At 42.4% G+C, this 19,998-nt stretch overlaps 1 protein-coding gene across 10 annotated transcripts in view; it reads left to right on the top strand.

The window, feature by feature from the left end:
- Positions 1-19,998, top strand: part of KLHL13 (kelch like family member 13) — a 200,252-nt gene that overhangs the window by 140,944 nt on the left and 39,310 nt on the right. For 8 of the 10 annotated variants that reach the window (XM_027054377.2, XM_027054374.2, XM_053201588.1 and 5 more), the window contains one exon: positions 16,309-16,450. The exons of 1 other annotated variant lie outside the window; for it this stretch is intronic. In XM_027054377.2, coding sequence (XP_026910178.1) covers positions 16,337-16,450 — 114 coding nt within the window. In that variant the 5' untranslated portion in view covers positions 16,309-16,336. Of the gene's footprint in view, positions 1-15,950; positions 16,060-16,308; positions 16,451-19,998 lie in introns of all 10 variants that reach the window. One more of the 10 variants, XM_053201589.1, reaches the window with a different exon arrangement.

The raw sequence follows: 19,998 nt of genomic DNA, 5'->3' as shown, positions 1-19,998 counted from the left end.
TTTTTAAAAGACTGGTTTACTATAGAAGCCTCAACTACATTTGTCTTTATAGATGGGATTATACTGGAGGTTTTGTCTGCAGTTAGCTCACTTAATTCCTTATTAACTCATTTAGTTTGATCTAGCTTTACTTCGGATGGTCCCACAGAATAATTGAACCAGAATTTTGAAAAGCGTATGGATGTTCTAGGTTGTGAATAGGTTATCCAATCCATTAGCATCACCAAACTGAAGCAATTTTCATTCATGATGAGCATTTTCTTTCAAAGGTTTTGTGCATATAATCATTTCTGAATGATTCACAACTAAACAAAAGTTCATGGAATTGGAACCAACATTTTGATCTTAAGTAGACCAGAGACCTGGATCACCAGAATATTTTTCATAGATATATTGCTGCACTATATAGACAGATGCAATAAGAGACTGCCTTTTTTTTTTTTTTTTCAAATGGTTTGACGACCTGGGACAGTCTTTTAAAATAAAATAATAGAGGGGTGCCTGGGTGGCTCAGTCGATTAAGCGTCTGACTTCGGATCAGGTTGTGATCTCGCGGTCTGTGGATTCGAGCCTTGCATCAGGCTCTGTGCTGACAGCTCAGAGCTGAGAGCCTGCTTCAGTTTCTGTCTCCCTCTCTCTCTGTCCCTCCCCCACTTGCCCACGTGCACGCGCTCTCAAAAATAAATAAAACATTAAAAAAGTTTAATTAAAATAAAATAAAATAATAGTAAGGAAATTTATGTTATTTATCTTGTTTATCTGGTCCTTACGTGCTACATATGAACTGATACACTTCTGTACTAGGGAGTGAAGTTTGCAATTAGTTTTGTTACTGTGGTTTGTATGAATTATGCGGCATGGTATCTCTTTATAGATAATGGTGACAGTTTATTATTATTTTTATATCTTTTAGCCATTTGGAAAGTAATTCTTTCTTTTACTATGATTTCTTTGCAAGCAAGTATCTGGCATGCTCTCTGTTTACTTATCTCCTAGTGCAGTGTCTGGCATATAGAAGGTGTTCAGTAAATGTTGAGTGGATAAATGAAGTTATGGAAACTAGTTTTTAGGTTGGTTGCCTTGTGCAGATCATTTCACTTAAGAGTGTGAATTTCTTCATCGGATATATGCGCTAATCTAATACATCACAGTCTCGTTAGAGAGTAAGTTATGCCTATCTTTCCTATGAAAAAAAACTAATCCAAATTAGTTTGGATTCTGATTCCGTTTCTGGCTTGCTGATAAATACCATGATGCTGACACAGACCGAAAGTTATTTTAGTAGAAGCAATTTACCAATGACCAGAATACTTTAGTCATGGTTCATCAAAGAGTAATTTGATAAAGAAAATAAGATTATAATCTGTTCCAAGACGGCAACTACTCTGAAAGTTAGGAGTTATTTGACTTATTTGCAAGTATCCTTTACCATAATGGGAAAAACTATTTTAGAGAAATTTATGTTCTGAAGCTAGCATGTTTGCACTGAAATGATGATGTGTTTTGTGTGTGTAATTGGAAAAAAGGAATGACAGAGTGAGAGAAAATGAAGTCTGACTAGGGTTTAGGAGACGTGAATTTAAAATTAGTACTAAAAATCATCCACGTTTGCTTATGATCTTGTTTGATACTTGAAAGGACTTCAACCTAATTGCAGAGGTTTAGCAAATATTAGATTTAAATTAAGTAAAATTTTCCTTCTATTAAAAATATTCTAGGTATGTCTCCTGAGGCAAGGGAAACACAAGCAAAAATAAACTATTGGGATTACATCAAAATAAAAAGCTTCTGCAGTGTGAAGGAAACAACAAAACTAAAAGACGACGAAGTGAATGGGATAAGATATTTGCAAATGACATATCTGATAAAGGGTTAGTATTCAAAATATATAAACAACTTACACAAGTCAACAATGAAAAAACACAGTCCAATTAAAAAATGAGCAGAAGACATGAACAGACATTTCTCCAAAGAAGACATCCAGATGGCCGACAAACACATGAAAAGATGCTCAACATCACTCATCATCAGGCAAATGCAAATCAAAACCACAGTGAGATATCACCTCACACCTGTCAGAATGGCTAAACTTAGAAACACAAGAAGCAACAAGTGTTGGTGAGGATGTGGAGAAAAAGGAATCCTCGTGCACTATTGCTAGGAATGCAAACTAGTGCGGCCACTGTGGAGAACAGTATGGAGGTTCTTCTAAAAATGAACAGTAGAACCACCTTATGATCCAGTAATCGCTTCAGTGGGTATCTACCCCAAAAAATGAAAACACCAAATCAAAGGGATATGTGCACCCCTATGTTTATTGCAGCACTATTTACAATAGCCAAATTATGGAAGCAGCCCGAGTGTCCATCAGTAGATGAATGGATAAACAAGATGTGGTATACACACACACACACACACACACACACACACACACACACACACACAGAGGAATATTACTCAACCATAAAAAAAGAATGAAATCTTGCCAGTTACAGCAACATCAATGGGTCTAGAGAGTATAATGCTAAACAATATAAATCAGAGAAAGACAAATGCCATATGATTTCACTCATGTGGAATTTAAGAAACAAAACAAATGAAGGGGAAAAAAGAGAGAGAGAGAAACCAAGAAACAGACTCTTCACTGTAGAGAACAAACAGATGGTGACCAGAGGGGAGGTGGGGGTGGGGGGAGATGAAAGGGATTAAGAGTACACTTATCTTGATGAACACTGAATTGCTATAATGTACAGCTGAAACTAATATAACCCTGTATGGTAACTATACCGGAATGAACATTTTAAAAAATAAACCAAAGAGTTTAAACTACATGGTTTCTACACATTACTTGGTTAACAATAGCAAAAGGGCATAGCCGTTACTGTGTCCGCAGACAACACGCTCTAAAACAAAACGGTTGATAGTTTGTGAATAGATTTGGGTTTTTCATGTATCTTCTATGTGTTGGATACATAGTTATTTTGAATTATTTTCTGGAATGTGCAATAGGTTAAGGAGAGCTGATCCAAGAAGCTTGGAACCCGAGTGTGGGATTTGGTTTTTGTTCAGGAAGCGGTGAGGAGTCATTGAAGACTTTTGAGCAAGGAAGTGACTTTCAGAGTTCTAAATACAGTCACTGTATGTGAAGTAGCTGTGCTGTAACAAATACGTAATTTACATGAATCACCAAATCCAAGTAAGAAGTAACAGATACCGGAAGTGTGGTGTACGGGCAGTGACCGTGGAGACAAGTGGTAGTTTGTTGACTAGACGCGGGAGATTGGGAAGCCGCGGGAGTCAAAGATGACTGAAATATTTTGATGATAACGATTGCCTTCTAGAATCCAAAATGCCCCATCTGTGGCTCTCTTGAATGCATGACACTTAGATTGCTGAACTTTCTTCTGTCTGAGCAGGCTTCCGGAAATGATCATCAGGAACTGTAGAGTATGGGGCGCCTGGCCGGCTCAGTGGGTGGACTGTGCGACCCTTGATCTCAGGGTTGTGAGCTCGAGCCCCACGTAGGGGGTTGAGATTGCTTAAAACATAACACCTGTAATCAAATCAAATCTTTCAGAGGTGTGGAGTCAAAGTTGTTTCCATTGAGAGTACCTTTAAAGAACCCAGTTTTTTCCTTAAAGTGGGATCTGTGAAAAGATTAGTTTTGGGAGATTTAAAATGACGTATTGCTTTAAGAAGTACCTGGTGTAGATGGGGTGAGTGAAGGACGTAGCATTTAGAATAGCATTTTCCACCTGGGCAGATTTTTAACACCTTGACTCTGTGCCATCCTCACCTCCCTGGTGACTCTCCTCCGTCTCCTTGTCACCTGCATCTGAGAGTCGGAAATTAGAAGGTGGGATGTGAAACACTGCTTTAAAAGAGCGTAGGAAGGAAAAGAGAGGAAAGCTTGTCGGTTCTTGCTTAATATCCCTCTTTCCTGCCTCGAACACATCAAGGTAGTACCTCATTATTCCTTCACAGTTCATAGCTAGCTTCTACAAAACACGTACACACGGTCCGAAGATGCTCCAATGATCTTCTATTTAAAATTCCCACTTAAGGGCACGTGGGTGGCTCAGTCGATCGGGTGTCCAACCCTTAATATTGGCCCAGGTCATGATCTCACAGTTAGTGGGATTGAGCCCCGAGTCAGGCTGTGCTCTGACAGTGTGGAGCCTGCTTGGGATTCTCTCTCTCTCTCTCTCTCTCTCTCTCTCTCTCTCTCTCTCTCTCTGCCCCTCCCCTGCTCACGCTCTTGCTCTCTCTCAAAATAAGTATTTTAAAAATAAATTAATTAAAGTTCCCACTTAAGTGGCTGGCAAATGTGAATGCTTGACACCCACTGTGTCATACTGTTTCAATGATATGGTGTGCGTCTACCCTTTTGCAATTCCATGCGAGAACATATACTCTGTTTAAGCCAGAAGCCGTAATTTTCCTAAAAAGAAATTACCTTGTCCCCAAACTGGCAAAATGCCTAATGAATTTTATTTTGCGTCTACTCCCTCCAAAAAAAAAAAAAAACCCAAAAACAAAAACCAAAAAACAGTCTGCCTGGTGGGAAATCATTACCAGTTTTATGAAGAATATTTAATACTTTTAGGTGCACCTGGGTGGCTCAGTCGGTTAAGCGTCTGACTTTGGCTCAGGTCATGATCTCACGGTTCAAGCCCCGCATCGGACTCTGTGCTGACAGCTCGGAGCCTGGAGCCGGCTTCACATTCTGCGTCTCCTCCTCTCTGCCCCTCCCCCACTCACACTTGCTCGCTCGCTCTCTCTCTGTCAAAAATAATCAAAAACAGGAAAAAAAAGAATATTTAATATTTTAGGTAAAGAAATACAGTCATGGTACATAAACCCTTTCCCTAAAGGAGTCCTTCCTCCGTGCTACCGTGCTGTGGACAAAGACTCACACAAATATTTTTGGGGAGCATTTTTCGTTACTCACATCACCATAGCTGCCTGTAGCTAGATCTTGGAATAGTGTCGTGATGTGGAACCAAACATCATCGTCATCTTGTTAAAAGTTTTCTAGGAGTGTAGTAAGATGGTGGATCTTGATGGTATTTGAGGAGACAAATCAAAAGCCATTTCTGAGGTTAAAAACTGCAGTTTTGGTGGTGGTGGGGGGGGCGCCTGGGTGGCTCTGTCGGTTAAACGTCCAACTCTTTGTTTCGGCTCAGGTTATGAACTGATGGTTCTGTGAGTTCAAATCCCACATCGGGCTCTGCTGGCAGCATAGAGCCTGCTTAGGATTCTCTGCCTCCTCTCACTCCGCCCCTCCCCCCACTCACGCTGTCTCTCTCTCTCTCTCTCTCTCTCTCTCTCTGTCTCTCAAAACAAATAAACTTTAAAAAAAAAAAAAAAAACCCTGCGGGGCGCCTGGGTGGCTCAGTCGGCTAAGCGTCCGACTTCAGCTCAGGTCACGATCTCACGGTCCATGAGTTCGAGCCCCGCGTCGGGCTCTGGGCTGATGGCTCGGAGCCTGGAGCCTGCTTCTGATTCTGCGTCTCCCTCTCTCTCTGCCCCTCCCCCATTCATGCTCTGTCTCTCTCTGTCTCAAAAATAAATAAACGTTAAAAAAAAAATTTTTTTTAATTAATAAAAACCCTGCATTTTTACTTAGAATATGACACTTGAATGTGTCGATAGGTGGGTGGGCTGTAAATAAAGGGGCTGTAAATATTGTTTGCATCTCCTGACGACTTGAGAAATGAAGGCACGCAATGGTTATGTAAGCGTGGTATAAGAGGGATAACTTAAAGTCTTCTTCTAACACAATTTTATGGACAAAACCCACCTTAATGGTGACGCAGATGCGTACAAAATGGAAAGCATTTTAATCTGAAATGTTATGTAAATTTGACCCTTTGCTTCCATTGGCTCCTTATCTGAGATGAGTTTGAGAGAAGTAGCTAAGTGTGATTCCCAGATTTGTCGGGTTGAGAGTCTGTCCTGTGATGCGCATATATTTTTTTGTGTTACCTTCCCCTCTTTGAAACATACTGGCTGCCATAGTAAAACATTGATTTGGTCACATCATATTAAAAAATTTTTTTTTTGATGTTTATTTTTGAGAGGGAGAGAGAGTGAGACAGAGTGTGAGCAGGGGCAGGGAAGGGGCAGAGAGAGAGGGAGAAACACAGAACTCATAGTGGGCTCCAGGCTCCGTGCTGTCGGCACAGAGCTGGACGTGGGGCTGGAACTCACGAACTGTGAGATCATGACCTGAGCTGAAGTCGGACGCTTAACCGACTGAGCCACCCAGGCGCCCCAATTTGGTTACATCACATTAAACATGTTATATTGAAACGTGATCGATTCAATAGTGAATTTTTTTACCACATTCATTGACATAATTAGAGATGCCTGTAAGTCATTGCAAAATCAAGGTTGAGATTTGTTACATTTATTACACGCTTTGAAGACATAAAGGCAGTGGGACTCGGCCGTCACTAATACTTCTTAAAACATGGAATGCGGGGTGCCTGGGTGGCTCACGTCGGCTAGCCTTCCGACTTCGGCTCAGGTCATGATCTCATGGTCCGTGAGTTCGAGCCCAGCGTCAGGCTCTGTGATGACAGCTCAGAGACTGGAGCTGCTTCAGATTCTGTGCCTCGTGCTCTCTCCGCCCCTCCCATGCTCATGCTCTGTCTCTGTCTCAAAAATAAATAAACATTTAAAAAAAATTTTTTTTAAAACATGGAATGCAATTGGCTATTACTTTGTAAGTTTAAAAGTCTTATTACTCTTTGGTTTTTTTGTCATGTTTCATTTTAAAAGAGAAATAAACATTCCCTTAAGATCCGGTCATGAATTATTGACTTTACGAAGTTCAATATAACTAGGAAATTCAGACAAGGATAGGATTTTTACCGCTTGATTAATGATTCTCCTCTTCCCAAAGAGACTTGTCTCAGTGATTTCTAATTGGTTTTGAGTTTGTGGAATCAGCCTTTATAATAAACTCAAAAATTGGATAACTTGGATGTTTGAATATTTAATAAACTGAAATTTTAGGCAGGCGTAAGCCCAATTCTTTAATCACACGCTCTCCTGTTGAAATGCATCATAGCTCAACAGTCAAATTTCAAAGTTGGTGAGCTCCAGATAATAGAAGTAAAAACGACACCTTGGTTAGCCAATCTCCTGGGAGCCAAAGCAAGAAGTCCTTTAAAGAAAGTTGGCCGGGGTATCGGAGCTCCCATGCCAGTTTCTTCATTTGAGGATTGAAGAAGAACAAGGCTTGCTCCCTGCCTCAGGTACAGCTAGACTTCTCCGTGGCGGGGCTGGTGCTGGCTGTAGGGTGGCTCACCCTTCCAGAAGGCTTATGTGTGGCCAGAGGATTATAACTGCTATTTTCTCTGTGGCCTGGGAAGGGGGTTATTGACAATGATGGGAACGCATGCTGTTTTCCCTAACTCACACCTACACACTCCCATCTCCCTATACCACCGTCTCTTACCTCCTTATGGCTTCTTAGGGCAAGGAAGCATTGACCTAGTTACTTTATATATCGTAGGTATGGAATCAGCATTTGGGAATTCATTCTTTTATCTCTACTTCAGGTATGTGTGTATGTGTGCGTGTGTATCTATGTATCTGTCTATCTTTTATCACAGTATTAATAAGAAACGTAAAGAGTGAGAAATAGAGAAAGAATGAGAAATAGTAGTAAAGAATGAGAAATAGCTCGGCTCAAGCTTCAAAACGGAAGAATTTTCTGGTCTAGATACCTGACGCTCGATGTAGCTAAATTGGTGTGTGAATTTTAAAAGAGGAAGAAAGACTTAAAAGTATGGCAATACGGTGGGTAGAGGGAGCGAACATTAGTTTTGAAGTTTCTCGGGGCCAGGATTGAGATATTTGGTGCCCATGTTTTATGGTTCGGGTAACTAACTTTCATCCTGTCATAGTTCTCTAACGGGGTATCATTTGTTCCATTTGTTTAGCCCAATTCCCTCATCTGTGCTGTAGTGCTATTTCCGTGACAGTGATGGGCAGCTCTGGAATTCAGAATCTGTGCCTTTAAATGTTGATATCAGTATCGTAAAGTTCTCCCTAAACTTGGTCTGAGCTGCGTACTAAGATATGCTACCTCCTTACCCTATGTGTGTTGGGAGAAGGGCATGAGAGATTTCTAGCAATGGTATTGTTTTAGCGGAGGTGGTCAAAGTGGGTGATTGTCGACTGAATTAATCCAACCAAGAACTTACTTTCCGTTGACAGAATGTGTCTTTCTGAGATCTTCCTTGTGTTTAGAAACGAAGCATCGAAACGCCAATTGCTTCAGGGCCTCTACTCTCTAGTGTTCACTTATTTTGGGGGGGCTCGGTGTAATGGGACCGTCGTGGGCTCTGGAATCAGACTCAAGTTCAAATCATAATTTGCCAGACTCATGGTGAAGCCTTAAACCCTCTTGAGCTTCAGTTTCCTGTCTTTAAAATGGGATTGTTCCGAGGATTAAGTAGCTCAGAGAATGTGGCTGGTGCAATGCCGAGTACACAGCAGGTGCGGGAGAAACGATCTTATTTCTATGTTAAAAGCGACATCGGCTATTTATTAATGTGATTTTATTTTAAACGTGACAGACACAGGCATATAGGGAAGCCTCGTTACTTTAGAAAATCATTTTGCCGTCTGACCCTGTCACCTTGAACCCTGTTTCTCTTCTGTGGATTCTGGTATTGCTGCAGCAGGAAAGAAAGCCTTGGGAAGATTAGCCTCTATTTTATATCGTACCTGCGAGAGAGTTCCGTTAGTGAATCCATTGCGAGTTGACAATAAGGTGCTTGCATTTATGTCATTAAAAATTAGAAATAACTAACCAAAGCTTTATCTTGCATGATTTCTTTCAGGCAAGCACCTCAGTAAGCGATACGTTCTCCATAGTTTCTTAAACGGCTATTAATTTATGCCTTATTAAGAAAAGTTGCTATGATATGTATGATTTCTTTGTGTAATGACGCTATAAATGACATTTTAGTTGGGACGTATCTTTAAAATATTTGAAGCTTTCAAGTTTTGTTTTTCCTTCTTTAAATTGAAAATACCAGGCGTATTGTATACGTATTGCCTTACTTCATACATTGGAATTTTCTTTCTGATTTTTTAAAAACAATTTCCCATTCTTTTTAAATGGAAGCTGAGTGTGTGTGTGTGTGTGTGTGTGTGTGTGTGTGTGTGTGTGGTGTGTATCATTCAGCTTTTGCCCGGGAGGGGTGATGAAGGATGGTTAAGACTGTAACTTTTGTGAGGTAGGATGGTTATAAATATCTTTAGCGTTCAATGTGGTGCGCATACTTTGAATCTATAGAAAAATCAATGGGGAACAACTTTGCCCATCTTAAGTTTTTAATTTATTTCTCAAGGGTGGAAGGAAATACCTTGACAGATTTAGCACTCAATTTCAAATGAGTATGAGAACAGGTGGCTACATTTCTCCCCCACCTGCCGTGCAACTTTATCGGGAGAAATGTTTCATTTAGCAAATGCTGAGGCCGGCAGACCCTTCTCTGTTTCAGAGCAGAAGACACAAATGGAGGGGGAGTACTTCTTTGAAGTATTATTTGTGTTTTGTTTTGTTATTGTTGGTTCTTGCATGCTCACCCACGGGTGCTGACTTTCAGTTATGGTAGCACCGTGACTCTGAGAAATTACAGTCTTCATGTAATCCTTTTAACGCTAACTTAGAGCCCCCTATTCTTTTGTTATAGTGGAGTCATGTTATTCAAGTACATTGTTGGGCGCTGCCTGGCTGACTCAGTCGGCAGAGCATGCAACTCTTGGCCTTGGGGTTGTGAGTTCGAGCCCCACACTGGGTATAGAGAGTACTTAAAAACATTAAATCTTTTGAAAAAGGAAATAAAACACACTGTTGGCTTTAGCCACTTTGTAATATAATCGTGGCCACCAAAAAGAAGTGCTGTGAAGCTAATTGGGAACTGAATAGAGGAAAGTTCAAGGTGTTATTCAGATACTTCTACCTTTGTCACTTTCTCTGAGAAATTTTTTTCCCCATCGGAAATTAAAAACAACATGGGAGGGGCGGCTGGGTGGCTTCGTAAGTTAAGTGTCCGACTCTCGACTTCGGCTCGGGTCATGATCTCACAGTTTCGTGAGTTCGAGCCCCGCATCGGGCTCTGTGTGGAGCCTGCTCGGGATTCTCTCTCTCTCTCTTTCTCTCTCTCTCTTCCCCTCCCCCACTTGCGTTGTCTCTGTCTCTCTCAAAATAAATAAATAAACTTTAAAAAAATAAGTAAAAACAACATAGGAAAGTACAGAGAACAGTTTGACGACGATTCGGAGAGTCTTGGGCAGCACTTTTTTCCTGCAAATCCAGCATCTTTCACGCACACCCTTTTAACGAGCAGGTCTTCATTTGACGTGTGCAGGAAGTGAACGTGCCAGGGCTTGGGTTGGCACGTACGATATCTCCACACACACAAAAAGTCAGATGTTTCATGTATTTTCGTGCTAGTAATTTCAAAGAGCACCAACACGTCGCCTCTTCCTTCTCAGTGATATTTGACCTCACCTGGCTTTCTGCATAACATGACCTGGTGCTTGCAGTGATAGAAAGCAAGAAACTGAGATGTGCGTTCCATCATTTATCAAGCTGATACCTCATTTTTAAAACATATGAGTACTCACTCCAGTGAACTGGGGGGAATTTCTGGTGGGTTTTTGTCTTTTGTTTTCTTGTTTTTGGCATAGAGTGTCAGAAGACCTTTTGACACTTTGGAGCCAAATAACGCAATAACACTCTTCCCTTACTCACAGTGCATATCAACAAAGCCAGTTGCTGTAGTGAATCCTGAGAGTACGGGTTCTTTATAGAACGTCTACCAACCTGATAACCTCCACAGAACTATTCACTGCAGCAAACATGTTTCAACCAGATGGACACAGAACATTCTCCCTACCGGGTCAGCCATGTAATGCACAATCTTTCATTGTCCTGGTGTTCACCATAAAAAAAGAAAAAAGTGTCCATTTGGTGGTTCTTAAAAAATTAAAAATTCCAGGAGCGCCTGGGTGGCTCAGTCCGTTGAGCCTCTGACTTCAGCTCAGATCGTCATCTCACGGTTCGTGGGTTCGAGCCCCGCGTGGGGCTCTGTGCTGACAGCTCGGAGCCTGGAGCCTGCTTTGGATTCTCTCTCTCTCTGTCTCTCTCTCTCAAGAATAAACATTTTTTTTTTAATTTAAAAAAAATTAAAAATTCCACTTGAGTGAACAGTGCCACGTAGGGAGCAGGGGCTTAATACATGTTTGCACTAGCAATTTCTCATTTAAGTTTACAGGTTGAAAGACGGAATCTTTGCTTTAATTTGCATATTCTGGAATACTAATGAGGTTGACCATTTTCCATCTATTAACCATTCACACTGAGGTCCCTATGAGTTGTGTGCTCCTAACATGGACACACGTTTCCCTTGGGGGTGATTTTTAAAGTATGGTCATTGATTTTAGGCAAGATTATGATGTTAGCATCACCTTGTTAGCACGACAGTTGCTTGGACCTTCTGTTTCTTTTGTCTTCAAGTGGCAGTGCAAAGAAAGAGCATAGTTTGTGTATGTTCAAGTCGATCACCTTTGCAATGCTTTCGGGAAAATCATCAGGCAAGTGCTTCTGGCTCTACCCTGTCGCTCTTTGAAAAAGTCGCTATTCTCATAGAACAAGCACGGTTGAGTGGTTCGTGCACGCTCTGTGAAAGATTGCTTTTGTGCTCCGTGGTTGGTCATTGTCAAGAAAACCAGATCTGTCCGGTGGCAGTGGGGTGGGCTGGAGTGGCTTTGATAGCAAATACACAGACACGAGAAACAGATTTGAGTTTTGAACAGAAAATTGCTGACCATACTCTCTCTGGTGAAGAATTTTATAGTGTTGACGAAATGGGACTATTTAGGCAGGATTTGCTTGATTCTTTTCTTTAAGTTTGTTTACTTATTTTGAGAGAAAGAGAGAGAGAGAGAGAGAGAGAGAGAGAGAGAGAGAGAGAGAGAGAGAGATTTCCAAGCAGGCTCCGCAACCAGCAGCAATGAACCCGATGCAGGGCTCAAACTCACGAACCGTGAGATCATGACCTGAGCCGAAATCAAGAGTCGGAGCTCAACCGACTGAGCCACCCGGGCGCCCCTGGGATTTGCTTGATTCTGAGTTAGCATGTACAAGTGAATCTAAATAGCAGTTGTCTTAAGCAGAATTAGAAAATTATTATTCTCACATGAATTTATATAGAACAAAAGCTTTCCTGCACAATTGTCCTATAAAACTCCAAAGCATTATCTACTTATCTACTGTAAACACTTGATTGTTCAAATTGTGGGGCTGGAAGAAAGCAGAGGTATTTTATTGTTAGGTAGCCTTGGAAGAATTAGCGGTAATTAATAATGCCACCGTGTTTCTTACTGCCAGCATTAACCTCGTGTAGGCAACCCTCAGACTGGGAAGTAATTTAGAACATGAAATTGCTTTAGAAAAATTTCCCTGAGTAGGTTAATCTCTCTATATCAGGTTTCTCAGTCTTGGCACTCTTGACATTTTTGCCTCGGTACATCTTTGCCGTCGAGAACTTCCCTGTGCATTGCTGGGATGTTTAGCTGCATCCCACTAGATGAAGGTAACAGACACACACCCTTGCGACGATGAAAAATGGCTCCTAACATTGCCAAACATGGGGGCAGAGAAACAAAATCCCCTTGGCCCTCCAGCCCCTTCTGAGAACCGCTGGTCTTTACATTGCTTTTAACCATATGACTTAAATAATAAGATTTTTATTCAAAAAAATTTTTTTAATATTTATTTCTGAGAGAGAGAGAGAGAGAGAGACAGAGTGCGAGTGGGGGAGGGCAGAGAGAGAGGGAGACACGGAATCTGAAGACACACAATCTCCAGGCTCTGAGCCGTCAGCACAGAGCCCGACGTGGGGCTCGAACTCCGGAACCGCAAGGTCATGCCCTGAGCTGAAGTCGGACGCTTAACCCACTGAGCCACCCAGACTCCCCAACAATAAGATTTTTAAAATGCTCTTTGTTCTTGGAATTACTCAGATAATCATTCCTTTAAGGATAGGTTTATATAATTGTGGCCTGGGCTTTGCTGAGAGGTTTTCTCTCCTTGCCATGTTGAAAACCAATGCTCGTCACATCCAGTCGGTAAACTTAATGAAAAGAAGACAGAGGAGAATATCGAATCTGCTGAGAAGGTGGACATGGCAGGTATTGTTAGTGATGCAGAAATAATAGGGAGTGTTCTGAATGGTAAAAAGTCAAAGTATGTTGATGAGAAGTCATAAAGAGGACGATTTTAGTGAAGCCTTCTTCAGCTTTTGAAGGAATTAATTAGAAAGCCAACCATATTATCTTGCCGAGAAAAGCCTGCATTTTCACATCCTGCTTTTCAACTTTAAGAGCTAGACACAAATGACAGGTAAACGCGTTGTTATCTGTAGTTTCTTAAAAAAAGCGATTTCCAGGATATGTCGTGGGCACAATGCGGCTTCAGCTTTCTTCCTGTCCCTTTTACATCTGTGGTTCTATAAAAATGATAATTGATGGTCATTTACGGCACTGCATGAGAAAGCAATGTCCACAAAAATGAGATTCTGTGTTCATTCAGATGGCATACGTTGCACTTCTCAAGTGCCACGTTCTGTGCAGGGGTTACGGAAAATAATAAAACATGCTGCTTGGATGTTTCATTAAAATAATTCTGTCTGAATGGAAATTTTCCGGTCAGGGGATACCAGTCTATTTCCCACTTTTCCAATTGATTCTATCATTTTAAATGTCTGCCTGCAAAAGCTGTTTAAAAGGGTGTGGGACTGTGTGCATGCTGTATGTCATGTATATAATTTAATTCTTTTTAAGGCTATTTCTGAAATTAGTAGAAAGCTATATTCATTTTCTTTTATGCTTGTAGAAATCTTATTTAAATGATTCTCTTTATTAAATATCCATGAGAGTTGAATAAAACATGGTCATATATTATTCATTTTTGGTTATACCATGGCTCTAATATCATTAAGAGGAATTGATGTCACCCTTGAGGCCAGAACTTGTGCTAATTGTTATAGGATTTAAAACCATTTGGTTGACGTGAGCATTCAAAAAGCAGGATCTTTGTTAATATGGTAGAGTCTTCAAACTGTTTTCTTGTTCAGACTGATCAACTGAGATTATAGGCATGGTAGTGAACAAGTGAAATCTTCATGATACCGGGTAGGCCAGAGTTAGAAAAACAAATAATTTGGGAGGCCCGGCTGGTTCAGCTGGTGGAGCGCGCGACTCTTGACCGCGGGATTCGATCCCCATGCTGGGTACAGAGCGTACTTAAAAAGAAAACCTTAACAAAGAAAAAAACAATAACAATTCCACACGTAGGAAGTTAGAGGTAAATAGCAAACGCGGAGTTCTAGGGCTTGCAAATCTTTTCTTCCTCCTCCTTCCCCGGTGTCCATTTTAGCAGTCTGCATCGTGAATGTACAAACCCATTCACAGCCATGGGCTCCCTGCTCTTAGATGATTCAGAGACACTTCTGGCATCGTGTACCTAAGGAAACGCAGGCCTGCTTAGTCTACGATAATAAAAGGTGGTACTGTGGTAATCAATTTTTAGTGTTACCTGGGGCTCCCTATTAAGTAGTTTGCATATTCTCTATGAAGACTAACTGACCTGGGGCGCCTGGGGGGCTCAGTCGGTTGAGCGTCCCACTTCGGCTCAGGTCGTGATCTCACGGTTTGTGAGTTTGAGCCCCGCGTCGGGCTCTGTGCTAACAGCTTAGAGCCTGGAGCCTGCTTCGAAGTCTGTCTCCCTCTTTCTCTGCTCCTCCCCCACTCGTGCTCTGCCTCAGAAATAAATAAACATTAAAAAAAAAAACAACCAACTAACTGACCTGTTGAATGCCAGGTCCCCCCGTGCTTTTTATGGATCCTGAAAAATTATTAACGTAATACGTACATGGGCATAGTTTGCATTTATTATTCCCACTTTTTATTTCTTGGAAAAGATGGAAATGCCACTAGGCTGTAGCTGTTTAACTAAATAATCCCCAAATGATGAATGAGAGATACTGCTAGAAAAAGAAATTAATTCACATATAAAATTTTTGTTCAGTTGGGGGTTTATTGGAATTATAACTCACGGGGGGGGCTCCTGAGTGGCTCGGTCGGTTAAGCACCAACTTGGGCTCGGGTCATGATCTCGCGGTTCTTGAGTTCGAGCCCCGCGTCGGGCTCTGTGCTGACAGCTCAGAGCCTGGAGCCTGCTTCAGATTCTGGGTCTTCCTTTTTCTCTGCCCCTCCCCTGCTCACGCTCTGTCTCTCTCTCTCTCTCTCTCTCTCAAAAATAAACATTAAAAAAATTTACAAAAAAGAATCACAACTAATGACAGAAGAGGAAGCAGTGTATTAATATATCAGTTAATCTTTGACTTTTATTAACAAAGTCTGCGGAGTTTAGAATCATACTAGATGTAGATTCAAATCCTGACCCAACTACTTTCATAATTTTGTGACCTTAGGTAATTTATTTAAACTTTTCTGTAGCCCATTTTTCCCTACCGCTAATACAAAGGAAATAATAATAGTACCTCTTGCTTTGGATTGTTTTTTTTTTTAATTTTTTTTAACGTTTATTGATTTTTGAGACAGAGAGAGACAGAGCATGAACGGGGGAGGGGCAGAGAGAGGGAGACCCAGAATCCGAAGCAGGCTTCAGGCTCCGAGTTGTCAGCACAGGGCCGACGCGGGGCTCGAACTCACGGCCGCGAGCTCATGACCTGAGCCGAAGTCGGACGCTTAACCGACTGAGCCGCCCAGGCGCCCCAACTTTGGATTGTTTTAAGGATTATACGAAGTCATGTGTGTAAATTTCTTGGCAAGTACATGACGCATAGTGACTATTCAATACATGATAGCTGTTATTTTTCTCTTTCCAAAATTAGGTATTCCAAAGTAATTTTAACTGTGAATAACACAATTTGATGTTGCTGCTACCACAACAGCACCATACCAAAAGCAATTATTCCGGCACTAAAAACACAAAAACCCTCCGTGAGTATAGTCTTGAACCAGCCTTTAGGTTGATTTCTCACTTCCAATTTATCTTTTCCAACCTCGAAAACGTTTTCCAAATACCTGTCATTTTCGTAGCAGCCTCAAATGCGACGAAACAAAATGCAGCCTATTCCGGAGTCAAGCGATTGGCCCTCGTGACTGATTGTCTCCCTAAATGAGGTCTTTATCGTGAGTTTTTTATCACCTTTTAATTGGCCTCTCTTTCCGATTTATAAAAATCTTCAGATCTCTGGTGGAGGACGAAGACCAGCACATGAAATTGTCCCTCGGAAGCAGCGAAATGGGTCTCTCGTCGCATCTGCAGTGTTCCAAGTCAGGAACCACACGCGTCTTTACCAGCAACACCCACAGTTCCGTGGTGTTACAGGTAATCTGAGCGGTCTCTTCGGTGATTTTCAAGCGGCCCCAGAAACCACACAGGATGCTTGTGGCGTGTGACGTGGTGGTGGGGGCCGAGGGGCGTGCATGTGCGTGGACAGAGTGCCTGTGGGAACTCTCTGTGCTTTCCGTTCTCTTTTGCCGCGAACCTACAACTGCTCTTAAACAATTGAGTTTCGTGATCGCAAACAGAGCAAACAGACCTCAGAGAAGAAGCCTTGAGTGGAAAACTACATACCTTCCTGATGTTCAAAACAAAAAAGCCCCAGAGTTCGTTATTTGTTTTGTTTGTATGAAGAAGGTCTTGCTATCGGCCACTTTCCCAAAGAATGTTAGGTCTGGGAACATTGACTTTCCATTTTGTTTCAGCCAATATAAATATCACAGTGCCCTACGCCAAATTTTCTGGTTCCTCACTCATGACCTGTTTTAACTGTCACCTTGTTATCATAGTTCTGAAGATCATATCTATTGGTGTCTCAGCTCATTGACAGTAGTAGTAGGTGTGGGAGTATAGATAAGGACAGCCGGACGTAAACACACTGATAGATGTAAGAGATAACAAGTGCCAAAGGACAGGACGGAAATACAATAGAAAGCCAAGAGAAAAAAAAACCCAGATATCACAGACTGCGATGTGGTTGGGGCGCCTGGCGGCTCTGTGGGTCAAGCATCCGACTTCGGCTCAGGTCACGATCCCGCCGTTCCTGAGTTCGAGCCCCGATTCGGGCTCTGTGCGGACAGCTCAGAACCTGGAGCCTGCTTTGGATTCTGTGTTTGTCTCTCTCTCTCTGCCTCTCCCCTGTTCGCACTCTCTCTCTGTCTCTCAAAAACGAATAAATGTTAAAAAAAAAAAGGGGGGGGCGGCGCCTGGGTGGCTTAGTCGCTTAAGTGTCTGACTTTGGCTCACGTCATGATCTCACCGTTCCCTAGTTTGAGCCCCACATGGAGCTCTGTGTTGACAGCTCTGAGCCTGGAGCCTGCTTCGGATTCTGTGTCTCCCTCTCTGTCTCTGCCCCTCCCCTGCTCATGCTCTGTCTCTCCCCAAAATAAGTAAACATTAAAGGAAAATTAAAAAAGAAAGAAAGAAACTGCAATGTAGAGCTAATTAGCATAAGGATAAGCGGTCCCAGTACTTTTGACCATTGTGGACACTCCTTGACCTCTGAGGGCATTGCTGAATTAGAATAACAATATAATACTGGATGTCCATCAGTGTTTTCTAGATATAATCAAATCATATCAGTGTTCCCTCTAGGGAGATGGGAAAAAAAAAGCAGTCTTTCTACCAGTATTTTCCGAAGACATCTCCCCAGGTGAATTTCTTTTTTTTTTTTAATTTTTTTTTAACGTTTATTTATCTTTGAGACAGAGACAGAGCACGAACAGGGGAGGGGCAGAGAGAGAGGGAGACACAGAATCCGAAACAGGCTCCAGGCTCTGAGCTGTCAGCACAGAGCCCGAGGCGGGGCTCGAACTCACGGACCGTGAGATCATGACCTGAGCCGAAGTCAGACGTTTAACCGAGGAGCCACCCAGGGGCCCCTCCCCAGGTGAATTTCATGCGTATTCCTGGCAAAGGACCATTGTATCTAGCGTATAGTGTTTCGTGGACGGTAGAGTGTATGGCACAGTAAGAGACGAGTTTTCGGCTTGCTGTGTGGCTTCGTTGTGTCACGTCGTTTTTCGGGGCTTCGTCTGTCTCCTCTCCAAAACTCGTCTTGACCAGGAGATCTCGAAATTCCACTCTAGTTCCCCTCTGCGATTCGGTGACGTCGTATGTTCCAATATTTTGGTTTGGAACGGGAGCTGCGTTTTACGGTTTATCGTCCCATGGCTCTCTCATCAGCAGAGACGTGAGGGTCAGGAAGGGGAAGCCTTGTATCTCCTGGCATCTTGATGCCAGATCCGGGCTTTCATTGTTGGTTATTCAACGCTATGGGAAGAGAGAAGGAGGCGTCAAGCAGATAGGAAACATCTGAGAGGAACTTTTTTTGTGTTACGTTAATCACTCTAAAGGAAAATTAAAAGAAACTCACTCACCCCTCCAGCATACACCCACCGTATCCATGCCCCTAGTCATGTGTTAAAGCCAATGTGCGTGCTCCTGCTAATTAAAAAAAAGTTTTTTTTACTGTTTATTTATTTTTGAGAGGGGGGGGAGGGGGAGAGAGAGAGAGAGAGACACACAGAATGCAAAGCAGGCTCCAGGCTCCGAGCTGTCCGCACAGAGCCCGACGCGGGGCTCGAACTTACAAACTAGGAGGTCACGACCTGTGCCGAAGTCAGACGTTTAACCGACTGAGCCACACAGGTGCCCCAACTCCTGCTAATTTTTCAAATGGCCTTTAAACCAGATAATGGAAGGCACTTTAGTGCAGTGATGCAGATTTAGGGCAGTGGTCCTCAAGCATGTCAGAATCACCAGGAGGAAGGCTTGTGGAAACAGCACTGGGCCCTACCCCAGCGTTTTGAAATCAGAAACTCAGATACATGTATTTTTAACACTTTCCCAGGTGGTGCTGCAGAGCCAAGGAACATACCTTTAGAACGACTATTCTAGAGACAGGGTCCTTCTTCCACCAAGAAAGATGGCCTCTCCCTTTCTCCCTACGTATCATATGGGGGGTGATAAGCTATTGTTTTAATGGGAAGACATGTGGAGTAGCTTATATATCCATCAACAGGGAAATGCTTACAGAAATTATGTTGCATAAGAACTATGTAATACTTTGAAGTCACCAAAGAGGGTGAAGTAAATCTGTGTGTAAGAATGGAAAGAGTATAGGGGCACCTCGGTGGCTCAGTCGGTTGAGCATCCGACTTCAGCTCAGGTCACGATCTCGTGGTTTGTGAGTTCGAGCCCCCCATCGGGCTCTGTGCTGACAGCTCAGAGCCCGGAGCCTGCTTCGGATTCTGTGTCTCCCTCTCTCACTGTCCCTCCCCCACTTGTGCTCTCTCTCTCTCTCTCTCTCTCTCAAAAAGAAACATTAAAAACATTACCAAAAAAAAAAAAGAATGGAAAGAATATGTTAAATGAAAAAAGGGGCAGGACAGAGGCGGCATCTGCACACGATGAAATATTCTTCGGCTATGGGGGCGCCTGGGTGGCTCAGTCGGTTAAGCGTCCGACTTTGGCTCAGGTCATGATCTCACAGCTCGTGAGTTCAAGCCCCGCGTCGGGCTCTGTGCTAACAGCTTGGATTCTATGTCTCCCTCTCTCTCTGCCCCAACCCACTCGCATTCTGTCTCTGTCTCTGTCAAAAATAAATAAACATTAAAAAAAAATTGAAAAAAAAAGAAATATTCTTCGGCTATGTATAGGAAAGAAGATACTGACACACACACAACAGAGATGAACCTTAAACACATTATGCTAAGAAAGAAAGACGCTTGCCACGAAAGCTGTCTTTTATATGATTCCATTCATACAAAGTGGCCAGAACAGGGAAATCCACAGAGACAGGAAGTAGACTAGTGGTTGCTTTGGGTTGGAGAGAATGTGAGGATTATGAGGGTGCTACGGGGCCCAGGGTT

The sequence above is a fragment of the Acinonyx jubatus genome, chromosome X (genome assembly GCF_027475565.1).
Source record: "Acinonyx jubatus isolate Ajub_Pintada_27869175 chromosome X, VMU_Ajub_asm_v1.0, whole genome shotgun sequence".
NCBI lineage: Eukaryota > Metazoa > Chordata > Mammalia > Carnivora > Felidae > Acinonyx > Acinonyx jubatus.
The sequence above is the reverse complement of the archived record's forward strand: the minus strand, read 5'-3'. Positions and strand labels throughout refer to the sequence as shown.